Here is a 23,300-nt window from a genome sequence, read left to right as displayed (position 1 = left end):
AATGGGGTGGGTAGCCAGCTCCAAGGGATGGAATCCGTAGAAAGTGGTCAACCCGTGCAGAGCAATCGCCTCTATCGTGTCCTCAGCCTGGTATCCAAAAGACTCAGAGTCCCATGAACGCTAGCCTGGCTGTAGGGGATGAGGCTCCAGAGTCATCCTCACCCTACAGCGGGGCACTCGGTGCTTCTCGAACTGCTGCACCGCGTACTGAGGAGGCGTTGTGTATCCGGCCCCCTGAAGTACCTCCCACAAAATGCGGGGAAAACCCTCTCGTGCAAGCCCGTCAGTGTGGGACAGTGCATTTCCGTCATCTGAGGATCCGTGGGAAGCCATCTGTATACGGTTAAGCGTAAGTAAAAGAAAAAGAATTATAAAAAGAACAAGAAAAATAAGACTCAGCTGCTCTCCAACTATAAGAATGGTATTGGGATACTTAGTTGGTCATCATTTTGTTTCTAAATCTTTACTCAATTATCCATTTGTTTAATTCAAGAATGCATGCATGCTCGTCCTGAACGACCTCACAGCAATGTAAAGGGAATAGGGAAGAACTCTCGTCCCTTAAAGTGGCCTGTAGGGCCTAATCACTTAGCCACCTAGCTACCCTTCTATCCTCCTAAGGCTTCACGTCCTAGGTCTATCATGATCGTCCTACGATCTATCCAACATGGTTTCTATCAAGTTTTACTTCGGAAAAGGATGGTATTCATATTTTATTGATTCCTCTGTGGTGGTACAAGCTCCGATACCAGCTGTGGCGGAACTGCCCGAATTATTCCAACTTAAGTGCCTAAGCCCTGCCTTAGAGGCTAGACCACACTTAAATAGGAATAACCCGTCAATCCCTCGGATCTAGTCCGACACGGCCACTGACAGGATCAAGTACCACAATCTCATTCGATGGTGAGTCACAGAGCAAATACAATAAAGCATAAAACCATGCATTAAAGAGTATTAAATTATTACATCATCATCGGAGTTTTTGCAAAAGTAGTCATCAAGGTTCGAAGTGCAGCGGAAATAAACTAACGGTAAAGAAACAGAGAGATGGGGAAGCCTGTCCCATCACTCCTCATGCTCCTCCTCAGCCGAGGTAGGGTCCCACTCGACAGTCCAACCCGGTGGCAAGATGGACGGCCAAGTCACTCCAGCAACCATGTCCTCCAGAGAACCTGTAAAATTATGCCACAAGCAAGGCTGAGTATACTAATACTCAGCAAGACTTACCTGGTGTGAGGAGTCTACTCCTCTACCTCTAGACATCCAGCTGTTTGGCTGTGGGGTTTGGTTGCCAAAAGCACTGGCTGAGTTTCCAAGTCAAGTTTTAACTTTGTCAATTTAAGTGTGACTCTCTTAAGGCTAAATGTGTACTATCTACTCATACATAGTAGCAAACATTATTAGTAATCAACATCTTTTATCAACTCATCATATTTCCACTTGTTACTCAATGCAGTACAATGGATCAAGCAGTCTCATTAGCTGCGAGAAGCAGACGATTCGAATCGAGTTTTTATCCTTGCAAGGTAAACCTAAACACATGACATGGCGAGGCACTCCGTCCCCACACACATCAACCGTCCCCATCGATTCCCCGTCAGCAGAGAGGGGCTCACCGTCTTGGCGTACAATGCCTCACTGACCCCGACCGCCGTCGTGCAGTGACCGCACTTGTACCCACCATAACCGGAATGGGAGACCACGTCTCAGGTCGCGTGAGGAGGGCAATCTGCTGCCAGGTTCAATCAGGTACTAGGCTTACCGATTTACCATATTTCTCAGCGTATGTTTAGTACGTTCAAACGCTTGACACAGGTATCCGCACGTTAATCCTTATTCCCATTTTCACCTCGTAGACCACGCATCCCCATGGATCCGTGTCCACCAACCAACTATCAATATGATATGAAAAGTGGGTACAACCAATTCCTGATCTCGCGCGAGTGCTAGAAAAATCACTCGTCTTCTACCGAGATCCTAATTAAATAAAGCAGCTACTCGACCTAGCATACTAGTATCCATCTCAGAAGGAATCCTGAGCTCATGCAACTAGGGTTTCAAACAACTATACTTAAGTGCACAATCAATCCTACAATCATTAAGTATATTAAAATAGCATAGTTAACAGGTTATGCATAAAACCGGGGCTTGCCTTCCAAAGCAGTGGCAGGCAGGTCCTCTGGTGCAGGCTCTGGTGCTGGATCTGGGGCTACCTCCTGAGCAGCTCCTTGCTCCGGCACGAGGACGTACTCTCCGTCAGCAAGGTTGCAGTCTATCGAAATGCAATGAACATGTATGTCATGATTATGCAGGATTTAATAACATTATGTTAAGATAAGAAAAACTAAGTTAATGAGTAACTTAGGGTTTCTGGGTCATACGTGGCTTTTAATGGTTTATGCTTATCACTTCTAGGTTTAGGTTTTGCTAGGGATAGGCATAGGAAATTGGTATTGCCTTTATATATTTTAGTGGACAAGTTATAAAGAGTTTTAGGATGATACTAATTTTCTATTATTCATATTTCCCTTTCTTTATTATCTTTTTATGGTTTCTAGTGTAGGTTTGAACGACGACAGTGGTTTAATATTTTCCAACAATTCTGTAAAAATTACAGTGGGTTGCCATTGGTCATTATAGCCTGTTCTAGGAATTTGAGGTATAAAATAAAAAGACTATGCTTTAGACAAAAATAACAAAAGTTGTGTAAAATGGGCCACTTTGCACTACATCTCTTAATTAGAGGTGAGTTCTGCCCTAAGGGTTATTTTTGTTGGCATCTAACAGTAATAATAGGCTTCTGTGCCAAAAATCACAGAAAGCTAAGGGGTGGTCATCTAGTTATGATTTTCTAAAGTTAAATGCCAAAAAGGCACTTTCTACTACATTGTTATTTGAAAAATGTCAAACAGCAGATTTCATATTTTTCCTAAGTTCTTAATAACAAAACATTAATTATCCCAAGGGTTGGGGTGTTTTCACCTTGGGATTATTTTTGTAGGGTTTTTCTAAGTTTTTCTTGTTTTCTTAAAATAAAAGGGATCCTACTTATTTCATATTAAACCAGGGTATAGTAGATTTTTCTAGTAAACTACATTGAATAAGTACTCTAACAAAAATAGGGGTGCCCTCTGGTTCATTATTTAAATCACCTTTTCTATTTTTCTTAACCTTAAGCATATTGTAAATTAAATGGCAAAAACTAACTTAATGGGTTGGACAGAGAAGTTTAGCATTTTTAAACAGGTCAGTAGGTGGATATAAACTTCTCCAAATTTTTCTAACCCTAGTCAAATAGTGCAACTATTTTTAGCCCTATTATTTAGCTTTTGGCCAAGACAATAATTAAATCAGAACCTTATAGTTTTCTGTAGTACTTAAGGGTTTTATATTTTTCCTAAGCAGTTTATATTATTTAAAGTCTGACAAAATTGGTTTGACCAAATTTGGATGAACTAAACAGAAGTTATGAATTATTAAAGTTTCTGTTCAAATTTAAAATCAGATTTAATAAAGGTTTTCTGGAAAAGCAGTTTACACCGAGGACCCTGAGTTATTTCCAAACTAACTCTCTCAGTTATACCCCCGCGTTACTATTTATTTGAGTCTCTGACATTTCACAAAACCCCCCAGACTTCTTTTCTTCTCCCCCGCGGTCCTTCCCTAGGTTTAAACAGTGCCCGCAAGAAAGAAAAGGGTGGCGCGGCTTACCGGCGGCGAGATAGGTCCGGCAAGGGGCGGGGTTGGCTCGGGGAGGCTCTAGCGGTCATAGCAATGTACGGCTCGACGACGGGGATGGCCGGAATCGCTCGGTCCACGTGCGCAGGCGGGTGTCTTCATCGGCGGCGAGTGTGCCGGCCAGATCAAGGCGATCTGGTTCAATCCAATGGCACAGTGAGCTTCACGGGGTGACGTAGAGACCATGTGCACAAGGAATCGGAAAATGGTTCAGTGGATTACCCGGTCCACGCACTCCGGCGGGGTTGTGAACTCCGGCGACCGTGGACTGGCATCTCCGGCGAAGCAGACTTCGATTCCTTGCTCAGGGAGCTTCACCGAGGTGTGCTCACTCGTCTCCGAGGGTCGGACAGGGTCGGGAATGGCTGGGCTAGCCGGTCTACGGCGGCAGGGGCTCGGGTGGCCGCGGACACGCCGCGCACGGGCAAACGGCGGTGAGTTGAGCTCCGGTGAGGTTTGAGCGTTCATGGAAGAGTGTGGTCGACGCCTGGGTGGGCTTTATAGGCGCGGGCGCGGGCCATGGCATCGGCTGGCTGTTGGCGCGACGCGGGGCGCGCGCGGGCGTGCTCTGGCGCACACAGAGCACGTCGAACACGTGGAGTTTTTCTTCTGCCCGTGTTCCACAGCTCACCCAAGTCGCAAACGTGCGAATCTTGGCAAAAATCCGGCGCGAGTCTTTTCCTGGCACCTAGGGCTGTCTCTCATCCGTGAGTTGCCATGGCAAATATGGCCTAGGTAGGGAGATCTTCGGTCGCCAAATCAGGTATGTCACTCTGCCCACCTCGCGACAAAAACCATGCCAAGGCATGTCAAACGTCAAGGTCTCGGGCTCAGCTTTTTCCAGTGGGTGCCCTAGGTGGTATGCCACATTTTTGGTATAGAACATAGGTGGTTTTAGTGCCATCTTCAAGGTGAACACGGTTGATCTTTAGTGTAGGTGTAGTTTTTGACTTAGAGAGAAATAGAGAGCTCTAGCTCTCTCTCCACTTAGGGAATGGATTTGGGGTTTCTCCAGGGGTCTTTTTGTAATATTTCCTTCCCACAATTGCTGGTTATAAGGTTACTTAAAGTTTGGTTAAAGATTAACTCATGGTTGGCACAATTGCTTATTCTCTCCCCCTCTTAACCATGGTTTTGGAAGATAGGGTTCAAGAGAGGTCTAGGGTTTTCCCTCCTCTTGCCCAAGGTAGTAAGTGCACAAAAGCTTGAGTGATGCTCTTAGGTCATGTGAAATCTTGGTTACACATGGTCTCCAAGGTTCTTATGTTCTCCTTAAGTTTTTACCACATGTGATCCCAGTCCTTAGTACCAAGGTGTGCTCTAGCCATGGTAACACCTGAGGTGTTACAGGATCCCTGGGAAATATTTGTAGGATATTTTGAGGAGGATTTTGGAGAGAATATAGACCACTATAATTTATTTGTTGATATCAACTCGCAAACAAACATTTTGAAATGAAATCTGAAATTCATTTTGAATTTAGAGCAAGTTTGAGAAAAATTCAAGATTTGAATTTTTGGGATGCTACAAAACTACCCCACTTAAAAGGAATCTCGTCCTCGAGATTCGGCTTAGAAGGGTTATGTGTATAGCTTTACTTCAGCTACATATCTTCACTTTGCAGACTCCTCGAGGAGATGGAACTTCAACAAAATCTGGCCTTTGAGGAGCATCTGGTTGCCGATTGCAAACGCTGATTCTGGCTACTCAAAGATCATCTTCAGGCTTCTAGGTTTTGCTTGGCAGCTAGCTTATTGAAGAAGCATCGATGCCAACACGCAAACCTTCCTCTTGCGAACTTCCACATGGATTCCTTCCTTGATTAGTCTTTTGGTGCTTCATCAACAAAACTTGGGTGACCACTTCTCATCCAGAAACTTATAAGTTTCGATGATCTGGTCCTCCACAAGCTTGCTACAGGCCTTCTTCTTTTTCTCCATAGCAAGAACCTTGCTGGAACACTACCCCACTTAAAAAGAATGAGGTAGAACTCTTGAATCTTGGGGATTTGAACTCCTTGAAGTACCTCATAACAAGGGTGTTACGGGGCCTTCTTTTGTTGTTGCTGCTTGAGCAGGCTGCGGAGAGATGACTGACATAGAGTTGATTTTGGGAGAACCTTCTTCTTATCTTCTCTTTGCTATCTTCTTTTCTCTTCTCACTTTTCACTGCTCCTTTCTTTCTCTTTGCTCTTCCCACTGGAGGATTCTATCAAAGAGTATTACCATCATACACTGGAGGAAACCAAAGACTATGAACCATGTACAACAGTCTTCAACCCAAGAATCACCAAGCATTGTGATCTTAGGGGCGAGGGAGTGGAAAAATGGAGTTGCTTGCGATTTGGCAGAGGGGATTTTATCGGGAGTGTGCTTTGCTTTGAGAGATGGGAATTGAGGGAGCTGGTGGTGAGGGGGGGGGGGTTTATAAGCGAGAGGGGGTGCGAGGGTGTGGAGTGGGGGTGATGGAACAGGTGCCACGCGACAGCAAACACGACAAGGGGAGGGGGGACGGTGTTGCTGGCGGTGATGGCGGCGGTGGGTGCGCTGCAAAGGGGGTGTGGGCGGCGGTGCTAGTGCGCATGGAGGTGGGCACGCGTGCGGGGGGGCACGATTGAGTGGTGGGGTTAATGACCCTAATATTTGTGGTCTCTGGTTCCAAGAATCTTTGCCTCTCTATATGGTAATAACTTCTTCTGTCCTCTTTTCCTGTTTACTTTGACTCAGGGGCAGTGCTTTGATTCTCATGGTCGGTCCTTTTGACTGAGCGACTGGATAGGTTTCTTCTGTAGCTTATTCCAGGCTTCAAGGGTAAGCTTCCCGGTATCTTCTTGGGTAAGGCACTTTTCTCTTGAGATGGGTTAAGATTAGAATGGAAGCATAAGGTGAGAATTAGCTCTAATTTGTTATATATGTTTTTAGATAAAACCTTTCTTAAAAAGAAAGAAAACACACAAGCTCAGCAATGATAAGCACAAACAAATCAAATGTTTTGAATAAGGGAAGAATAGAGTTTTCCAAATCACAAACTACTCAGATTCGGGGGCTAAGCATAACTACTATTGCTCGGCTCCTGAATTGAGAACTATGCTAAATGCAACTTATGAGCACTAACGTTAAATCATCACATATGCACATAAAAGGGGAGAAAACATCAAGAGAAATTCATTTTGAAATGCCCTAGGGGGCCACACAATTAGAGTTTTGCAAAACACGAGTCTACACGATTACCTCTCATACATGCAGGGCTCTAGCCAAAGTGAAGAAAAACTTCACTACCCAATGCATGCAGAGGACTGGGCATAACTAACTTCAGATCTGGTAGCTTCTCTTCTGGCAAGGCTGGCACACAACTTCAATCCGAGACATCTCCTCGATGGGTTAAGAGGGAGCTGATGTTGATGACTTCCTCTGGCTGCAACTAAGATGAAATGACTGGGTCAATCGCTTCTTCAAGCTGGACTGGCTCTTGTAGCTCCTTAGAGGGCGGCGATGCTAGCAGGGTGCTTGCAGCTTCTTCTTTGATCTCAAGGGAGGGTGCTGAAATCTTCTTCATGGTGAGGAGCTCAAACAACTCTGGTAGGGGATCTTGGGAGGACTCGGGGTGCTCTTGCTTATCCATAGCCTTAGGGAAGACTGGAATTCCTTCCAAGACTATGGCTCCTTCCAGGAGTTCCCAAGCCTTCTTCTCTCCTCTGATAGAGATCAGGTGACCTTCAAGAATCTAGGGATCTTCGGCTCTCATGGGTTGAACTAGGTTGGATGAGGCGGGCTCTTGGATCCGTAGGGCCTCCATCAGCTTCTGGACGTGCTCATCCTTGGCTTGCTTCAGGGCTTCAACAGCAATGACTTCACGACTTTCCAAGGCAGCTACACGGGCTTGAGCTGAGGCGAGATCCACATGGAGCTGACGGCTGCGCTTCTCTGCATCTTCTGCTCGGGCAATCATCTGACGGTGGTGCCGAGCCAAGAAATCATACTGTGCGTCCAGGGTGAGCAGGTATGCAGTGAGGTACACGACTGAGGGGTCATCCTCAAGCAACTGCTGCACTTCCAATGCACACATCCTGGCCATCCAAACTAGACGGTTTCTTTGAAAGGGCGAAAAGAATCTGAGTGGTGTGTCGGCCACTTCTTCTTCATTGATCTGACATAGGGCCCTCAATGCCTTGCGGGCGACGACTTGGCAGGTATCTTTGAATCTGTGCCCTCCAGCAGTGACACTCCATTCCACATGGTGTGGACTGGATCCAATGTATACAGTCACGACACACTTCTCTGTGCCATGCTCGACGAATTCACGACCATCATACTCTGGTTGGCTCCTGATTCCGAGGTGGACTGTGCATGCTCTCAGCAACTTGGGGAAATCATCTTCATTCTGGCAAAAGCTGGTTTGGCAGCGAACGTCCATCTGACTTCTGAGAGAAGGAAAGGGGGAAAGCATTTTTGAAATGAAGGGATGAGAGCAAGAATTTTTTAAGAAAATAGTTTTGACTCAAAAACTTTTGGATCAGGCTACGGGTTACGTCCTGCGGCCAACCTAATAGCTCTGATACCACCTAAAGTGTCCCCAATCCTCTTGGACTCAAATGTGATACAACTACTAGTCCCAAGAGGCTAGTAAAGACATTTATACATCAGATGATTAAAGATCTACTTAAACGAGACAAACCTATAAAGGTGGCGATCAACTTTAAGAGTTGGTCCACAACTTGGGACATATCATTAGAGTGAGGCTGAAGCAGCCCGATATACGCAGCGAAGCAAATCAGCGGTCCAACAGCCACATGCAAGGTTGGGAACAGGCGTAACTCTTACCCGATCTCCTTTTTCTGAAAACAACAAATAAGCAAGGGTGAGTACAAACGTACTCAGCAGCCCACCTTCACCCACGGAATGGGGAAATCAGATATAATGCATGGAATATGTGGAGCTCAGGATATTTTGCAGAAATAGCAGTATTTGATGCAGGGTTATTTTGAAAAACATTTTGTATTTTGCAAAGCGCATCCTCTCCCAAGAGAGCAGGAAGTTTTTTTTTCAATATAGAACAAAATCCCCTGGACTAAACCATCCAGGTATCTCAGCAGTTTCCCACTGGTTTTCATTTTCAAAAACAGCTACTGGACTTCCCGTCCACCATAGCTCACGGCTCAACCGCCGGACCTTTTAAAAACCACTTTTCTCAAACGCACCCTTTTTTGAAAACAAAACACTAATTGCCATACCACACCAGACTCGTCCATTCCTGTGGACACAGACTATTCGAATAGGTTTTCAAACTCTGCGCAGAGGTGTACACTTTACCCACTAGTCCGGCTCTGCGATCTCATAGCTAGTGAGACCCGAAACCGAATCTCTTTCTTTCCTCGCACGTCCTTACCTTAGCGGTTATACCTGAAGGAGTCAGGCCACCGCCATGTCCAAACCGGACAAAACATTCCCCCTTCTTATCCTCCCGGTGCTCCCCAGCCTTCATAACCCTAGGGTTTGGACCGTACGAGTACAGATTGAGTGACTGCCCATACAGTCTCGAGTGGTTGTACTTATCATGAGTACAGGTAGTGAAGGATGACAAACTGGTCCTTATGTGAGGGGACAATCCTTCTGCTCACACCTAAATAAGCTGAGCCATCACCTTAGGCCCTCCCCTAAACCAGGGAGTCCCTGATCATCCCTACTCAAAGGTGATGAGGGTGAAAACCCTTCATCATTCACATTTTGAAAAGCATTTTCTTTTGAAAACTCACACCTTTTCTCAAATCATTTGTAACAAATATATCAAGGATTGATTGCAGCAAGCGACTGGGTGGCCAAAATAACTTGTCTCAAAATCATATCATGCATAAAATAACAGGCTGAGGGTTGTGGTTGAAAAAATCATAGGTAATTTATGCATCAAAGGGATCCAGTGAGCTTGCCGTGCTTATCCGGCGAAAGGGGGGAGAGCTCGCGGAACTGGCTTCTGGCTCCACCGCCTGGCGTAGACTTGCAGATCTGGCCTCCATGATACGACACGAATGCTCCGATAACTATGCAACATGAAGAAGCAAACATACAAACCAGCAAGTATACCAACAAATATTTAGTATAGTGGTCAAAATAGCGATATATGGATGGCCAGAGTCTTGAGCAGAATCTGTGTCATGTGGTGTTGTGATATTATTGGTGGCGGAGCAGAGGTGCTTACCAGGAGGCTAGATTGGAGGCGAAGCGACACTATGCGTGTAGCCGGCAGAGCGGAGTAACTGAGTGGATGGGTTGTTTTCCTTGGCTGAGGGTGCTGAGTGTGTTTGGAGAGGGAGAGGGTAGCTGGGTGTATTTATAGCTGGGTGTATGTGGTGTAGGCGTGTAGCACAGTGAAGTTCACTGTTGGTGAGAATAGTGATGAATGAATCGTCTGACTTAGTATGAACAGGAGAGTTATAGGCAAAATATGGGACAAGAGTATTTTGGGAGTTTTCTGGAATATGAACCATGCTTAGGGGATGACATGGTTGGATAGGGAATAGTTTGATAAGAATTTAGAAACAAGAATTATTGGAATATGAGTTTGGAAGCCTGGTTCGAAGAATCTCAAAGTTAAGCGTGCTCAACTTGGAGAAACCTGGGATGGGTGACCAGATGGGAAGTTCCCTACTGGAAGGAAAATCACAGTCGCTGGAGTTCGTATGACTGGAATATGGGTCTGGCTGGTCTTAGGTGGACTGGACAGTATGATGGATGAGTAGTTGAAATTTGGGGTGATCGGATGATCGATGAATAGTAATAATGAATAGTAACGATAAATAGTGACGATGAAAAAGCTACCATAGATATCATCGATGAATAGCAACGATGACGAATAGTAACAATGGTGAATGGTGTTGATGAATAGTAACGATGAATAGTACCAATGGTGAATAGTAACGATGAATAGTGATGGTGAATAGTTCGTATGAACGAACGATGAATAGTGACGATGATCGAACGATGAATAGGAACTATGAACGAACGATGAACGATCGAATGATCGGACGAACGAACGATCGGAATTTCGGCAGCATAACGGCAGGACAAAGATTATCTGGAAGAATGATGAATATGGACTATGAACGAACGATGAACGATGAATAGGAACTATGAACGAACGATGAACGATCGAATGATCGAACGAACGAACGATCGGAATTTCGGCAGCATAACGGCGGGAAAAAGATTATTTGGATGAACAAACGGACGAACGATTGGACGAACGAACCATGAACAATCGGACGAACGATCGAACGATCGGACGAATGAACAAACAAACTAAGAACAGGTGGACGAATGATCGAAGAATGACCGAACAATCCTTGTGCTAGTGTGTGCTTGTGTGGGAGGTGGAGTGGGCGTGTGGGGGGGGGAGTGGAGAGAGTTGCCATGAAATGGCTTGGGGGTGGGATGAGAGGAGGCCCTTGCCCCTCTATTTATAGCCATGGTGGGAGGATTAGGGGGAGGGATGAGAGGATTAGTGGGAGGATGAGAGGATTAGTGGGAGATTAGCATGGATTTGTCTTATATGAGTGTAATTAGCTTGTAGAGCTCACCGTATGACACCGGAGGCATATGTATACATATGAGCATTAAGAAAGTTATGAAGAAAATATTTGTAGGGACTTGAAAATTGATTCTGAAAGTATTTCTGAGGAGGAAAATATCTGGAGAATTATTGGTGGAATATTTGGGCAGTATTTCTGGAAAGAATTTGAGGGGGATCATTGGGAAAATATCTGGGCAGTATTTCTGGAAAGAACTTGAGGGGATCACTGGGAAATATTTGTAGGATATTTTGAGGAGGATTTTGGAGAGAATATAGACCACTATAATTTATTTTTTGATATCAACTCGCAAACAAACATTTTGAAATGAAATCTGAAATTCATTTTGAATTTAGAGCAAGTTTGAGAAAAATTCAATATTTGAATTTTTGGGATGCTACACCTCACCTCTCTCTTAGGTGGATTTTGTTTGTGGGAGGGGGCTTTCTTTTTGGATGGCTGAGGGCTCTAGGAAGGGGATCACTAGAGATGTCGAGAAGGGTGTCAAGTGTGTTCCTAAGATGATTAGGTTTTTGAAGCCACACTTGTTTCTGAGGAGGAGCTCTCATAGGTTCATCAATCACACCATCTCTCACAGGGGTGATAGGCTTAGCAGAGGTGGTTTTGATAAGCTTGGGAGTGGGTGAAGGTTTCTCTGAAGGTGTCAAACCACTGCACTCACCAACCTTCCCAAAGCGAGCGACACTCCCATCCTTAGTAGCAAAGCCTAACCCCAGTCCGCCAGCTCCCCTCTTGAACTGACTAACCATCATGCCCAACTGGGTCTCACTGCACGACACCCAACTCAAGATAGATCGAAGGTATGTATTTTCTTCCTCGATTCTTGTCTTGTCGTGTCTGCAGGACTCAAGGGCATATTGCAAAGCCTCACAACGTGCACACTGCGCAGGTGCAGGGGCACTCACTGAGCTAGCCTTCTCAAGCATAGCTATCCTAGTGTCTCTCTGCTAGCTCAGACTGCAAGCCAGGACAAACGGTACACGCACCCAACATGATAGACCTAGATCTCAACTCATCGCACTCATCTAGCAAGGTGGAGTACTTGGTCTGCAAAGTGTTGATGTTCGACATGTGTAGAGCGCACTCATCACATTCAGTCTCGTCGGACACCTCAACTGAAGCTCTAGCAGACTCAAGTTCCCTAAGCATGCTCTCATACTTGGATCTAAACTCTCTCCTCTCACGAGAAGCCTGCCTAGGCAACTTATCCTGACTAGCCAAAGCAGCGTTCAGCTCTTCTATCTCAACAGCGAGATCGTCGGCGGCAGGTAGTACCTCAAAAGTAGTGTCATCGCCGATGTCTTTATTGTCGTTGGTGTCGACCACGTCCTCACCAAGTGCCATGGTGCAGAAGCCTCCTGCGGTGTCGGTGATGAAGCACAACCTGTTCAGCTTGTCCTCGACTCGCCTCTCAGTCTCCTCGTCGCTCGAGGAAGATACAATATCATCGGAGTCGTGGTCGAGGTCACTGAGGGAGGCAAGGAAGACACGCTCCTTGATCTTTGCCTTCTGAAGGTACTTCTTCTTGAGCGCCTCCTTGTTGAATCCTCCCTTGGACTTGTACTTGCCGGAGGAGTACTTGCCCTTGCACCGACTAGAGTGATGGTTGCGCGGGCCAGACTCCGATTTGCCCTTCTTGGGGCAACTGGCAATGAAGTGGTCGGGAATACCACTTATGTCACACCCAATTTTGGAAGGTAAACCGAATGCGAACCATGTAGTGCCAGGATCAGAAATTCACGTACACAGTGATTACATAAATGACTCATCATAGCACAATGCTTCAAATAACAATAAGGAATAAGTAATAATATTAAATACTAGAGTCATTTACATAATATAAATCAAAGTACACAGAATCGAAATGTAGCCAACGTAAACAAACCCACCACAGGCAGCTGACTGGAGGTCGCTAGCCTAATTCTCGAACTCATCGAAGTCCTGGAACTCCTGGGGATCCGCCTCGACGCCTTCTTCTTTATTTACCTGAGCATAGATTGCACCAAAGGCAACCTGTTGTTTTGTGAAAGTAAGGGTGAGTACACATCAACGTACTCAGCAAATGTCCCGTTTGGCTGAGGTGGACTAGCTTTATGTGGAGTTAAGCTCAAGTAGTTGATTTTAGTTGGTCAGGTATTTATTATTAGTGAGAGCCAAGTTTTATCCTATAACCAACCCATGAACCATTTCCTCATCGAGGAAACATCATTAGCATCATTGAACCAAAACCATAAATAGAACCATTTTATCTCAGACCATCTGTATCTCGAACCATCTGTATCTCTAATCAAAGAGGATCCCAAGGTCGCTCTTAACCGTGAGCATGGCTGATATATCAAATTCATTCCCTCTGCAGAGGTCGCACAATTTACCCATGAGTCGTGATTCCCTTTCTGTCCGGAGAGAGCTACTCTCCATTGACCACTACCTAGGTGGCCTGCCAGGGTACCACTACGTAGCCTTTACAAAGACTCACTGGTGCATAGCTGCTCATTAGGTTTCGTCAGTCGTACAAATGCAGTACACCTCCCCAAGGTGGGTGACTAACAAAACCAAATCAAATGAACCTCTGCACCCCCCTTGGCAGAGCGAGCACCATGCCCCAGCCCCCATTGACAGCCCTCAGGCAAAGCCAACTACACCCCAGGTTCATCTAATTAATCAGCTAAGGGTGTCCCATTCCACCCTCAAGGTTGCACAGTTATCCCGAGTGGTCACTCCACGAACAGGTCCATATGGAGAGGTACTCAGGAAAAATAGCCTGAGCCCCCTAGAGTATCACAATATTATTATCGAGATAACATCATCGTATCATAAATAATCTCATCATGTTTATTGATTAAGTTAAAGCAATAGCATAAGCTAACCATGATTAACCCAAAAAGGTAAACAAGGATAATGTAAATACAGACTAGTTACTCCTTAAGTTTCAGTAATGTAATGCGAGATAGTGAATTATGGAGTATGTAGGACATAATGGGTCAGAGGACACTTGCCTTCACCAAAACAGATGCTCAGGGTCTTCAACCTTATAGAACTCGGGGAGCTTGTTCACTTGGCCGTCGAAGCCTGTCGATTCCTCGAAGCTCGGAAAGGAATCGTGATTTATTCGCGACGCATAGCAAATACAAACAGGGACAAACAAACAAACATATATATGCATAAGAACATTACACCATAGAAGATAAAATGCTATAAAAACATGCAACATAAAATAGAGCTCGATTCTACGGTCACGCGAGGGAAAGAAATGTCGAACTCGAAGCTACGGTTGAGAAGTTAGCGCGTTAACGCTAAACAAGTATTAACTATAACTTTTAGTTCGACATTATCAAATATAAATATTATACATCGTTTAGTTCGATTAATCTGCTATACTAACAAATGTCAGTTAATTAAGTAATTTAATTAAAACGAGAGATTCTAAGCGAGACGAATTTACGACGCATGAAACAGCACGACACCATGCAAATGACAAGCGGACACGCGCGACATAACATGCTAATGACACACGAAACAGTGCGCGCGACCAGCGTGAACGACACGCGAACCAGCACGCCACCACGTGCGGAACAACACGCGCGAGTGGCGAGAAAAACTAAATAGATGACATGTTTATACTAAACAAATATTAAATAAATAGAAAGTAGTTAAGTTAATATTTGCCTATCAATATTTATTATAAAGCTCGAGTGGAACACTACACATTTAATCTAATTGGAATATTAAAGTAATAAATATTAGTCGAGCGATGTGGGGGACAGATATCCCTCGGGTCCACTAGAAGGCTAGAAGACCTCGCGAAAGGCCTTGGGCCCATTGTTTCGCAAGGTCATCCCTTCGTGGGCCTGGGGAGGAATGTCTGGCAGAGTGGATAGACGCAAGATTGGATCAACTCGAGCCCAGGTGGCCCAATGGATTTAAGCATTATCCACAGCAGTGATCCGATCCTCCCGCGCTGTGCCCTCAGGCGTCGAAACTGAATGATGATGTCGGCAGAATTATAGGAAGATAAGCTCAGTCGGTTCACTATTACTTAGGCGCACGTTGTTATCATATTCGCATGTAACGCCCCACGGTCGAGTATATAAGGCCTAGGGGGCACCCCATCAAACAACTCACTCATTAGTCGTCTACTCAGCTCCCTAGTATCCCTCATACTAGAGAACTCCCTTGTAACCCACCACATAAAAGATCCACACCAGGAAGTAGGGGGTTACGCTTCTCTAAGCGGCCCGAACCTGTATAAAATTGTCCACTGTCTCTCATGCATCTAGCACGAACCATCGAGCTATAGTCGGTAACATCATCCTACTCCAAAAAGCACCTCGAAGGGCAACCCCGGCTGCGCGGTCGGACCCAAAACATCGACAGCTGGCGCGCCAGGTAGGGGGTGTGTCACTGATCCAAGCTAGCTCAATGGCCGTCACTTTCCAGCACAAGATTGCTCTCCGCCCTGGATCCGTGTTCTGCTTCGGGACCATCTCATCCGTGGCAGACGAAGAAGGAACTCTACATCGCATAGCGGATCTGCAGGAGAGAAAACCTTCCTCGATAATCTCCGGGAAAGCCAGAACGAAGCAGGAAATAGCGCAACCTCTAGACAGGAGCGGAAAATTCATTCACCCGAAGAACCTCGTTGTCCACCTCATCCACAGAAGGATGGACACGGATTACAAGGAAAAAAAGAAACAAAGACCCATCAAGCTGCCCTTCTGGTGCCTCCGCCCTCAAAGGAGAATAGAAAGAAGCTTGTTGTCACGACAACTCCGTTCTACCCTGACATCCTCTTTATCGGGGGGAGAATGGAATCGTCCCCCATCTCCGACGATGAACCAACCATGCCTGGGGAAGAACCACCTCAGTGGGAAGCTCGTCGACGAAGGAACCGACGCTGTAACGCCCGGCGACATCATGAATCCGGAGAACGAGACCCGACGCAGCCTGTGTCGCGAGATGAGATCTTGGAGGTGGGAGAAACTCCAGATGAACAAGTCTTCAGGGAGAGGAGGAATTCCCGCTGACGTGATCGTCGGCAAGCTCAAGAGCAGGCCGAGCAGGAGGCGAGACAGCGTCGAGAGAACCCTCTCCTCGGACGAAATCTGAACCCCAACTTCGCTCGAGCCATGAACACACCGAGCGAGGTCGGTGGAGTGTTGGCTCGGATAGCCGATGTGACGGAACCTCCCAAGTAATTAGGCCCACCTACAGTTGTCCTTGTCCAACAGACATCAGACAACCCTGTAGATGTTCCTGAATCACTCGACAAGTTCGGTATCTTCTTTCTTACCTTTCCAGGAACGTTTCACCCGTCTTGCAGACATTACAGAACATCGGAGATATAGAAATGCGGAAGCGATTACATAAACTTACATTTATTTAGAAAGTAAGATCAAGTTACTTATTACATACCAGAGTTATAAAACGAGTGCTGAGTAGTATTATTACAATACCAAGGGAGGCAAAAACTCCTCCTGATAGTTTTTATAAAAGTTCTAATGGAGGATCCTGTCCTCCCGTAGCTTCACTCTTGTTTTTCTTCATTGGGAACCACCTTGGAGCAAAAGCAACAAAAATTTGTCGCTTCCTCACCTAAAAACAACGGGGGAATAAACCCTGAGTATGGAATTACTCAGCAAGTCTTACCCGACTAAAGAAAAGACTCTCAAGGGTATGCTGGTTAAGGGAGTCAAGGTAAGGCTTCTCAATAATCAAAGACTCTGTTTTGCAGAAATGCTTACTAAAGTGGATCCTTAAAAATCCAGTTTTATTTGTCAAGTGAAGTAAAATTACCTGCAACTAGAGTTCTTTCTACCCTAGTTCAATCACTTGACCTGCACTAGCCAATTTCTTAACAAACCATCATCTTTAGTGGATTGCTACGTATAAGTCAGTGACCAAGTCTTCATAACCGCGAAGGTACGGCGATTCGAATCGATTATACTCAGCTGAGGATCTCCAATCACACGACATATGTAGCACTTAACCCTTGCATATGTCAACCCGCCACTGGGGTTCTTAAGACCAGATCAGGTTCACGCAAACCGAGAGCACAGATACACCACCGTCCAGCCTCTTGCTACGGAGGGTACACGCTACTCCCACCACCGCTCCATGCCCATTTCGTGTTATCTTATTCTGGCCTTAGTCTGCCTGAGGCAAGGCTTACCCATGACGAGGCATGTGACCAGTTAAAGGGTCCCCGGTCAGCAGGCCTACATCGAGACGGTCCTTAATCGACTCAAACGGAGACACTACACCGAGACTCCTTTCTCGTGCAAGTCACTCGCCCGGTCTCAGCTTAATCATTTCAAACCCAAAGTTTGGTACCTAGCAGAGGTACATCTTATCCGATGTTGAACCCATCACAGCCGTGATGGATCCACCATCAAGTTTTATTTTTGAAAACATCCCACCCACTTTTGCCACATCATCTTTTGTAAAACAAAACATTTTTGTTTTTCTAAAGCAAGGCTAAGCATCAAAAATATTTTGTAAAACGGGTGATCAAGGAAGGTAATCAAATTAAAGGAAGGTAATGCAGGAATTGTTTTATCAATCAACTCCTATCACCTAATGCATCAAGCAAGTGAGAAAGATTTTAAAACATCAAGGAAGGTAGAAAATGCACTGGGGCTTGCCTTCGTTGATAGGTGAGTCAGGCTCGGACCCGCAAATATCGAAGTAGAAACAATTTCCGGCCTGAGATTCCGAAGGTGGTGGTGTCTTCTCTTCGGTCACTTCGATCTCTTCTTCGTTTTCTAAATATAACCATATAGGTATATATAAGAATGAATGCCATGTAATGCTCATGAGAGTGCAAAGATAATAAGAATTTATTATCTAATTCTTGAATACAACTTTCCTTCACGGAACTCCGAGAACTTAGGGTTTCCGGAGTCAGTAAAGGAGTTCAAAGGGCAGGGGGTTTTGGGTTCTAAGTATCAAACAAGGTCCAAATCAACCCAAACTCTACCCAAGGCTTCTAAATAATGTGTAGAGCTTATATAAAAAGTTTGAGCAATTTTGGGATTACCATTTATTTTCTAAAAATCCAGAACTAATGTTTTAAGCTACTTTAAATACTCCAAAATTCCTTATTTTATCTAAAAATCAGGCAACTATTTTTATTAAATTCTATGGAAAATAAGAAGCCTAGGAAAATTAGTTTGACAATTTTATGAATTTTCTATAATTTTCTATGGATTTCTAAAGTTCTACTGAAAAAGAAAAGGAAAAAGATTGAATAGTGTTGGGCTGGTTTTAGCCCAGGCGGCCCAACACCAGAGGGAAAGCGCGCCCGCGCCCGCGCGCGCGATGGCAGTTTTGCGAAAAGGGCCTCGGGTTTTTGGCTAACTGGGAACGAGTTCGGTTACTGTTTTTCTGAGTCACTAACGATTTGCACAGAGGTCCTTCGATTTCTATTCCTTCGCGGGGTGAAGTCCACGACGACGGTGAACGCGGCCGCGCTCCGGTGAGCAACTGTACCGGCCGACTGGGGCAATGACTAGGGTTCCCGAGCAACAAACACGGAATTGGACCCATCCCAAACCTTTCCCCCAACCTAATTTCACTAATGACCAATAGGTTTGCTCTGGCCACGGTGACCGTGAGCAGTGCGGCTAGACAGTCGTGTTCCCGGCGACCAGAGGGCTCCTAGCGCAATTGCGTGGGTCGGCAAGCATCGTAGACATATGAGAAAGCTTAAACGAGGGAGAGGGGAGGATGAACTGACCGGAATGGGGCTGGCCGCGGTGAGGTGGATTTCGGGGTGGCAGAGAACTGATTTGGGGCGAATTCAAAATTCGCGAGCTCTGGCGAACGATTGCTAACGATTCTCGGAGACTGGGTAGCTGATGACCTTGTGGGGCTGGTGGAGGCTTCAATTTATAGGGCTCAACGGCGGTGGCTGGTGAATCGGGCGAGACGCGCGGCGGCTAGAGGAAGAAGAAGGCACTAGCGCAAGCGCTAGGTGGCTTCTACCGTGGCGGTATCTCCGGCGATCACCGGGCGCTCCTAGCCAGTGGCGGACCCAGGAATTACTGACAGCCTAGGCGAAATTATTAAGTGCTAATAACTATAGTCTATAGATAATTTAATATCAAAAGACATGTACAAGTTCAATTGTTTTAAGCCATTTCTTTTCAAGCATACAGAGAATATTGTAAATGTCCACATTTAGAAAAAAAACAAAGGAACAAAATAAGAAAAACTTACTAGAGTAATATAGATGGCATGATAATAGCTTATACTCCAAAATAATAATGGAAAAGGCCACACGAGATCCTGCAACATAGAAATTTATACACATTAAATATTGTATGGAGTTACAATGATACATTTGTTTTTATCTAATGAAATCTAAAACCAAAAGTCCAAAACATACCACTAATTTCTATGACGAGGTAAATTCATTTTTCTTGTCTTAATGTTTTGGAACCTTCGCATGATTGTATCATCATTAAGACCCTTGAATATCTCACGCTCCGTATAGCACACCATCAAATGATTGAACCACTCATCTCCAATCTTATTGCGTAATTTGGACTTAATGATTTTCATGGCTGAGAAAGATCTTTCAACAGATGCCGTTGACACGGGCAATATCAAAACCAACTCAATTAATTTGTATACCAATGGAAAAACCAAGTGCTTCCCCGTTTCAACCATCTTCATAGCCAAACTTGCTACATCTTTACAAGATGCAAAAGCAGCATGCCTTCTAACTTGTAGTATATAAGTCTCAAGTTGGCCCCTTATTAAAGCACGATCACTATTAGAGAAATCCGCATCATAAATTTCAGCAAGCCGGAAGAGCTTATTGGTGTCAAACTTGGGGAAATTGTTCTTTGGATCAAGACATGAAAAGCATGTTAAGATCTCTGTAGTTGCTTCATTAAACCGATGATTCATATCAACAATGATTTGATCAATTGTGACATAAAAAAGCTCAACACGGTAGTGATGAAGATTTGTGATCATAATCCTTTCACGCCTTGAGCGGCTTCTACATGGTATCTCATCATCCATATTTGGCACCGGAACACATTTTGCTTCACAAAACTTTTTGACCTCATCAAGAAAGTCTTCCCAACCATGATCCCTCAAGGCAATCAATTGATATTTCACATCATCAACTAAATCAATGGCATGGATAATATTTATATCCTTCCTTTGCAAGACTTGTGAAAGATCATTTGTGATAGAAAACAAGTTACCCATAAGCTTTAAAATGAAGACAAACTTAAAATTCTCCATTTTTTCAATCAACCCCCCAGCTGCAGATGATATGCGTCCATCCCTTTCAACAATCCCAAGCACTTCTATAACAGAGTCCCACATTAGCTCTATACGTAACAAAGTTTTTTGATGTGAACCCCACCTAGTATCACCAGGCCTAGTAAGGTTGGTTTCCTGTAGTTGCCCCCTTCCTGTACTTACCTCACCACTATCAAGTAGCAACAAAAGTCTTTCATGATGATGTTCTACCAAAGCTTCTCTTCTCTTACAAGATGTACTTGCAGTGGTCACAATTAAAGAGACATAATCAAAGAAATCTCGAATAGAAGAGCAACAACTAGCAACTGAGACAACCACTAATTGCAATTGATGGGCAAAGCAATGAACATATGTAGCATATGGATTTTCCTCTAAGATTTTCCTTTGCAAGACATTAAATTCACCTCTCATATTTGATGCACCATCATATCCTTGCCCTCTTATCTTCGAAATTGATAAGTTGTATTTGTCAAGAAGAGCAAGCAAAGATACCTTTAGTGACTCGGATGTGGTATCAATGACATGTTGTAGTGCAAGAAATCGTTCCACAACCTTTCCTTGATTGTTGACATACCTACAATAACAATAGGGAACAATTTTAGATGCATAGAAAATAATGAAAAAGGAAATACATTAAGAAGTAAGTACTAACCTCAACATTACCGCCATTTGCTCTTTTACGGATATATCACGAGACTCATCAATTAGTATGGAGAAATGCCTATCACCAAGTTCTCCCATGATCACATCAGTGACCTCTTCCGCACAACATCTTGCAAGATCTTTTTGAATTTTTGGAGAAATCATTTGACAATTCAAACCACCACGGTTGAAAGCATGTCTCACTGATTCATTATGTTCTTTGTACCAATCTATCATCTCTAGAAAATTACCCTTGTTTAGAGAGGACGAGGATTCATCATGCCCACGAAAAGCCATTCCTTGTCCTATAAGAAACATCAAGCACTCTAGAGATGAAGTCAAACGCGTCTGATATAATTCTTCGGCTTCTCTAGTCGCACTTGAGAGCTTACTTGATATACTTTGCCTTTGATTTTTAAAATCATCACATTGTTCGACACATTTGTTGTGACCACTATTTATACCACCAACATGCTCAGGCAATGATTTATATGCCATCTTCCAATTATTAAATCCTAGTTTATTGAATACATCAAATCCATGAAATTCTGCCCTTCCTGGTTCCTTGAAGAGAAAACAATAGAAACAAAATGCTGCATCCTTGGACACACTATATTCTAACCAATCAAATTTCTTGTACCATGCTTGTTGAAAAGCCCTACTAGAATCACCAAATTTCTTCTTAGGGAAATTAACAATAGGTTGTGTTGGTCCCTTCAATATGTATGCCCTTTTAATTTGGTCACGAATCTCTGGAGCATACTCATGTATAGGTTTTCTAAGTGCAGGATCGCTTACAATCTCATCTAAATTGATCTCGCTGCCACCTCTAGATTGAGCTTGTGGTGGGTTTGGTTGTGCTGCACCTTGACCTTGTGGTTCAGACAGTAAACTTCTATCAACCAAGAATCTTCTCATTTTCTACAAATTTGCAATGAGTACACAATTAATTATTAAATACAATCAATTTATAGATAATAATCAATGAAGATGAAATCACAAGTCATAAGTTAGAGTTAGAAAATCAAACCACAAGGAGATGGGGGAGGTCTGCACTCTGCAGCAGCCGAGAAGTGGAACCAGGCAACCGGCCAACCTGCTGCAGTGCTGCTGCTCCCTGCCGTGTGCTGTCCTTGATAGGAGATGGAGGTGGCCAGGTGCCCAGGTGGGAGCGTCCGAGCGTGGCTGCGTGGGGGCTGGGGCGGTGGCTGGCGGTGCCTGGGCTGGGCAGCAGGGATTTGCAGATGGCGTCGTGGCGGGCAACAGCTAGGGTTGGAGAGGTCGTATTCTTTTCTCCTGGCCGCCTGGCGCTGTCCGGTCTAGCAGTAGCCGTAGTCCAGTACTCCAGTATATCGCTGTATCGGCCTGGGCCTGGGCTGGCAGAGAAATGGACTGAAAATTTTTGGACTTCTTACATGCACTCTCGTGGCGTGGCAGGCTGGCAGCCCAGGCGACGGCCTGTACTGCCTGGGCACTCGGTCCGCCACTGCTCCTAGCGTAACTATCCGCGACGTGGTAAAGCGTCCGGACACACGGCGCAAGACCGAGCGACGGCGGTTCACCGGCGTTCTTATCGGTTCCAGCCGCAAGGCAGAGGGGAAGTACGGTGGGGGGGTCACTAGAGTGGCGTCCAGCGCATGGCTTTTACCGACGGCCTTATCTGGTCACCGGCGACGTGAATCGCAACAATGGTGGCACGAATCACGGCGAGGAGCGGTCGTCAGCGATGAAGCGGCTGCGCTGGCGGTCTGATCTGATTCAGGGTACTGTACCATCGCGAGTGCTCCATCAGTAAGCCTGAAAGCCATAGTTTAGGGCCAGATTTCTTCCAAATTTCTGTGGCAACACATCCAGATCTCTGCAGCAAAGTTGTAGTGCTACATACCAGCTACAAATCAACTATAGGGATTAAACTCGGTTGAGCACTGGATCAAGGTTGAATTTATGCCCAAAGTCGTAGTGATTGCACTGTCTGTCTGAAAATTCAGACCTTAACAGCCTGACAGTCCAACTTTAGATTTAATTATCTCTAAATTCTTCTTAACAACTGAGCTCACAT

At 44.9% G+C, this 23,300-nt stretch overlaps 1 protein-coding gene across 1 annotated transcript; it reads right to left on the bottom strand.

Annotated features, from left to right (window-relative positions):
- Positions 1-12,267: 12,267 nt before the first annotated feature.
- Positions 12,268-22,159, bottom strand: LOC111591162 (zinc finger MYM-type protein 1-like). Its single transcript, XM_023302092.1, has 4 exons — positions 21,252-22,159; positions 19,710-21,173; positions 12,363-12,965; positions 12,268-12,277 (listed from the first exon to the last, which is right to left on the bottom strand). The coding sequence occupies exons 1-4, from the start codon at positions 22,157-22,159 to the stop codon at positions 12,268-12,270; spliced, it is 2,985 nt and encodes a 994-aa protein (XP_023157860.1).
- Between the last annotated feature and the right edge of the window lie 1,141 nt (positions 22,160-23,300).

This window comes from Zea mays, chromosome 3, assembly GCF_902167145.1.
Source record: "Zea mays cultivar B73 chromosome 3, Zm-B73-REFERENCE-NAM-5.0, whole genome shotgun sequence".
Lineage (NCBI taxonomy): Eukaryota > Viridiplantae > Streptophyta > Magnoliopsida > Poales > Poaceae > Zea > Zea mays.
Note: the sequence above shows the minus strand (reverse complement) of the source record. Positions and strands in the feature narration are given on the sequence as shown.

Coding starts and splice junctions, on each gene's coding strand:
- LOC111591162 (XM_023302092.1), bottom strand. CDS start 22,159: ATGAGAAGATTCTTGGTTGATAGAAGTTTACTGTCTGAACCACAAGGT. Junction 21,174..21,251: donor CAAATGGCGGTAATGTTGAG/GTTAGTACTTAC, acceptor TTGTTATTGTAG/GTATGTCAACAATCAAGGAA. Junction 12,966..19,709: donor TTACCTCGTCATAGAAATTA/GTGGTATGTTTT, acceptor CTTCATTGCCAG/TTGCCCCAAGAAGGGCAAAT.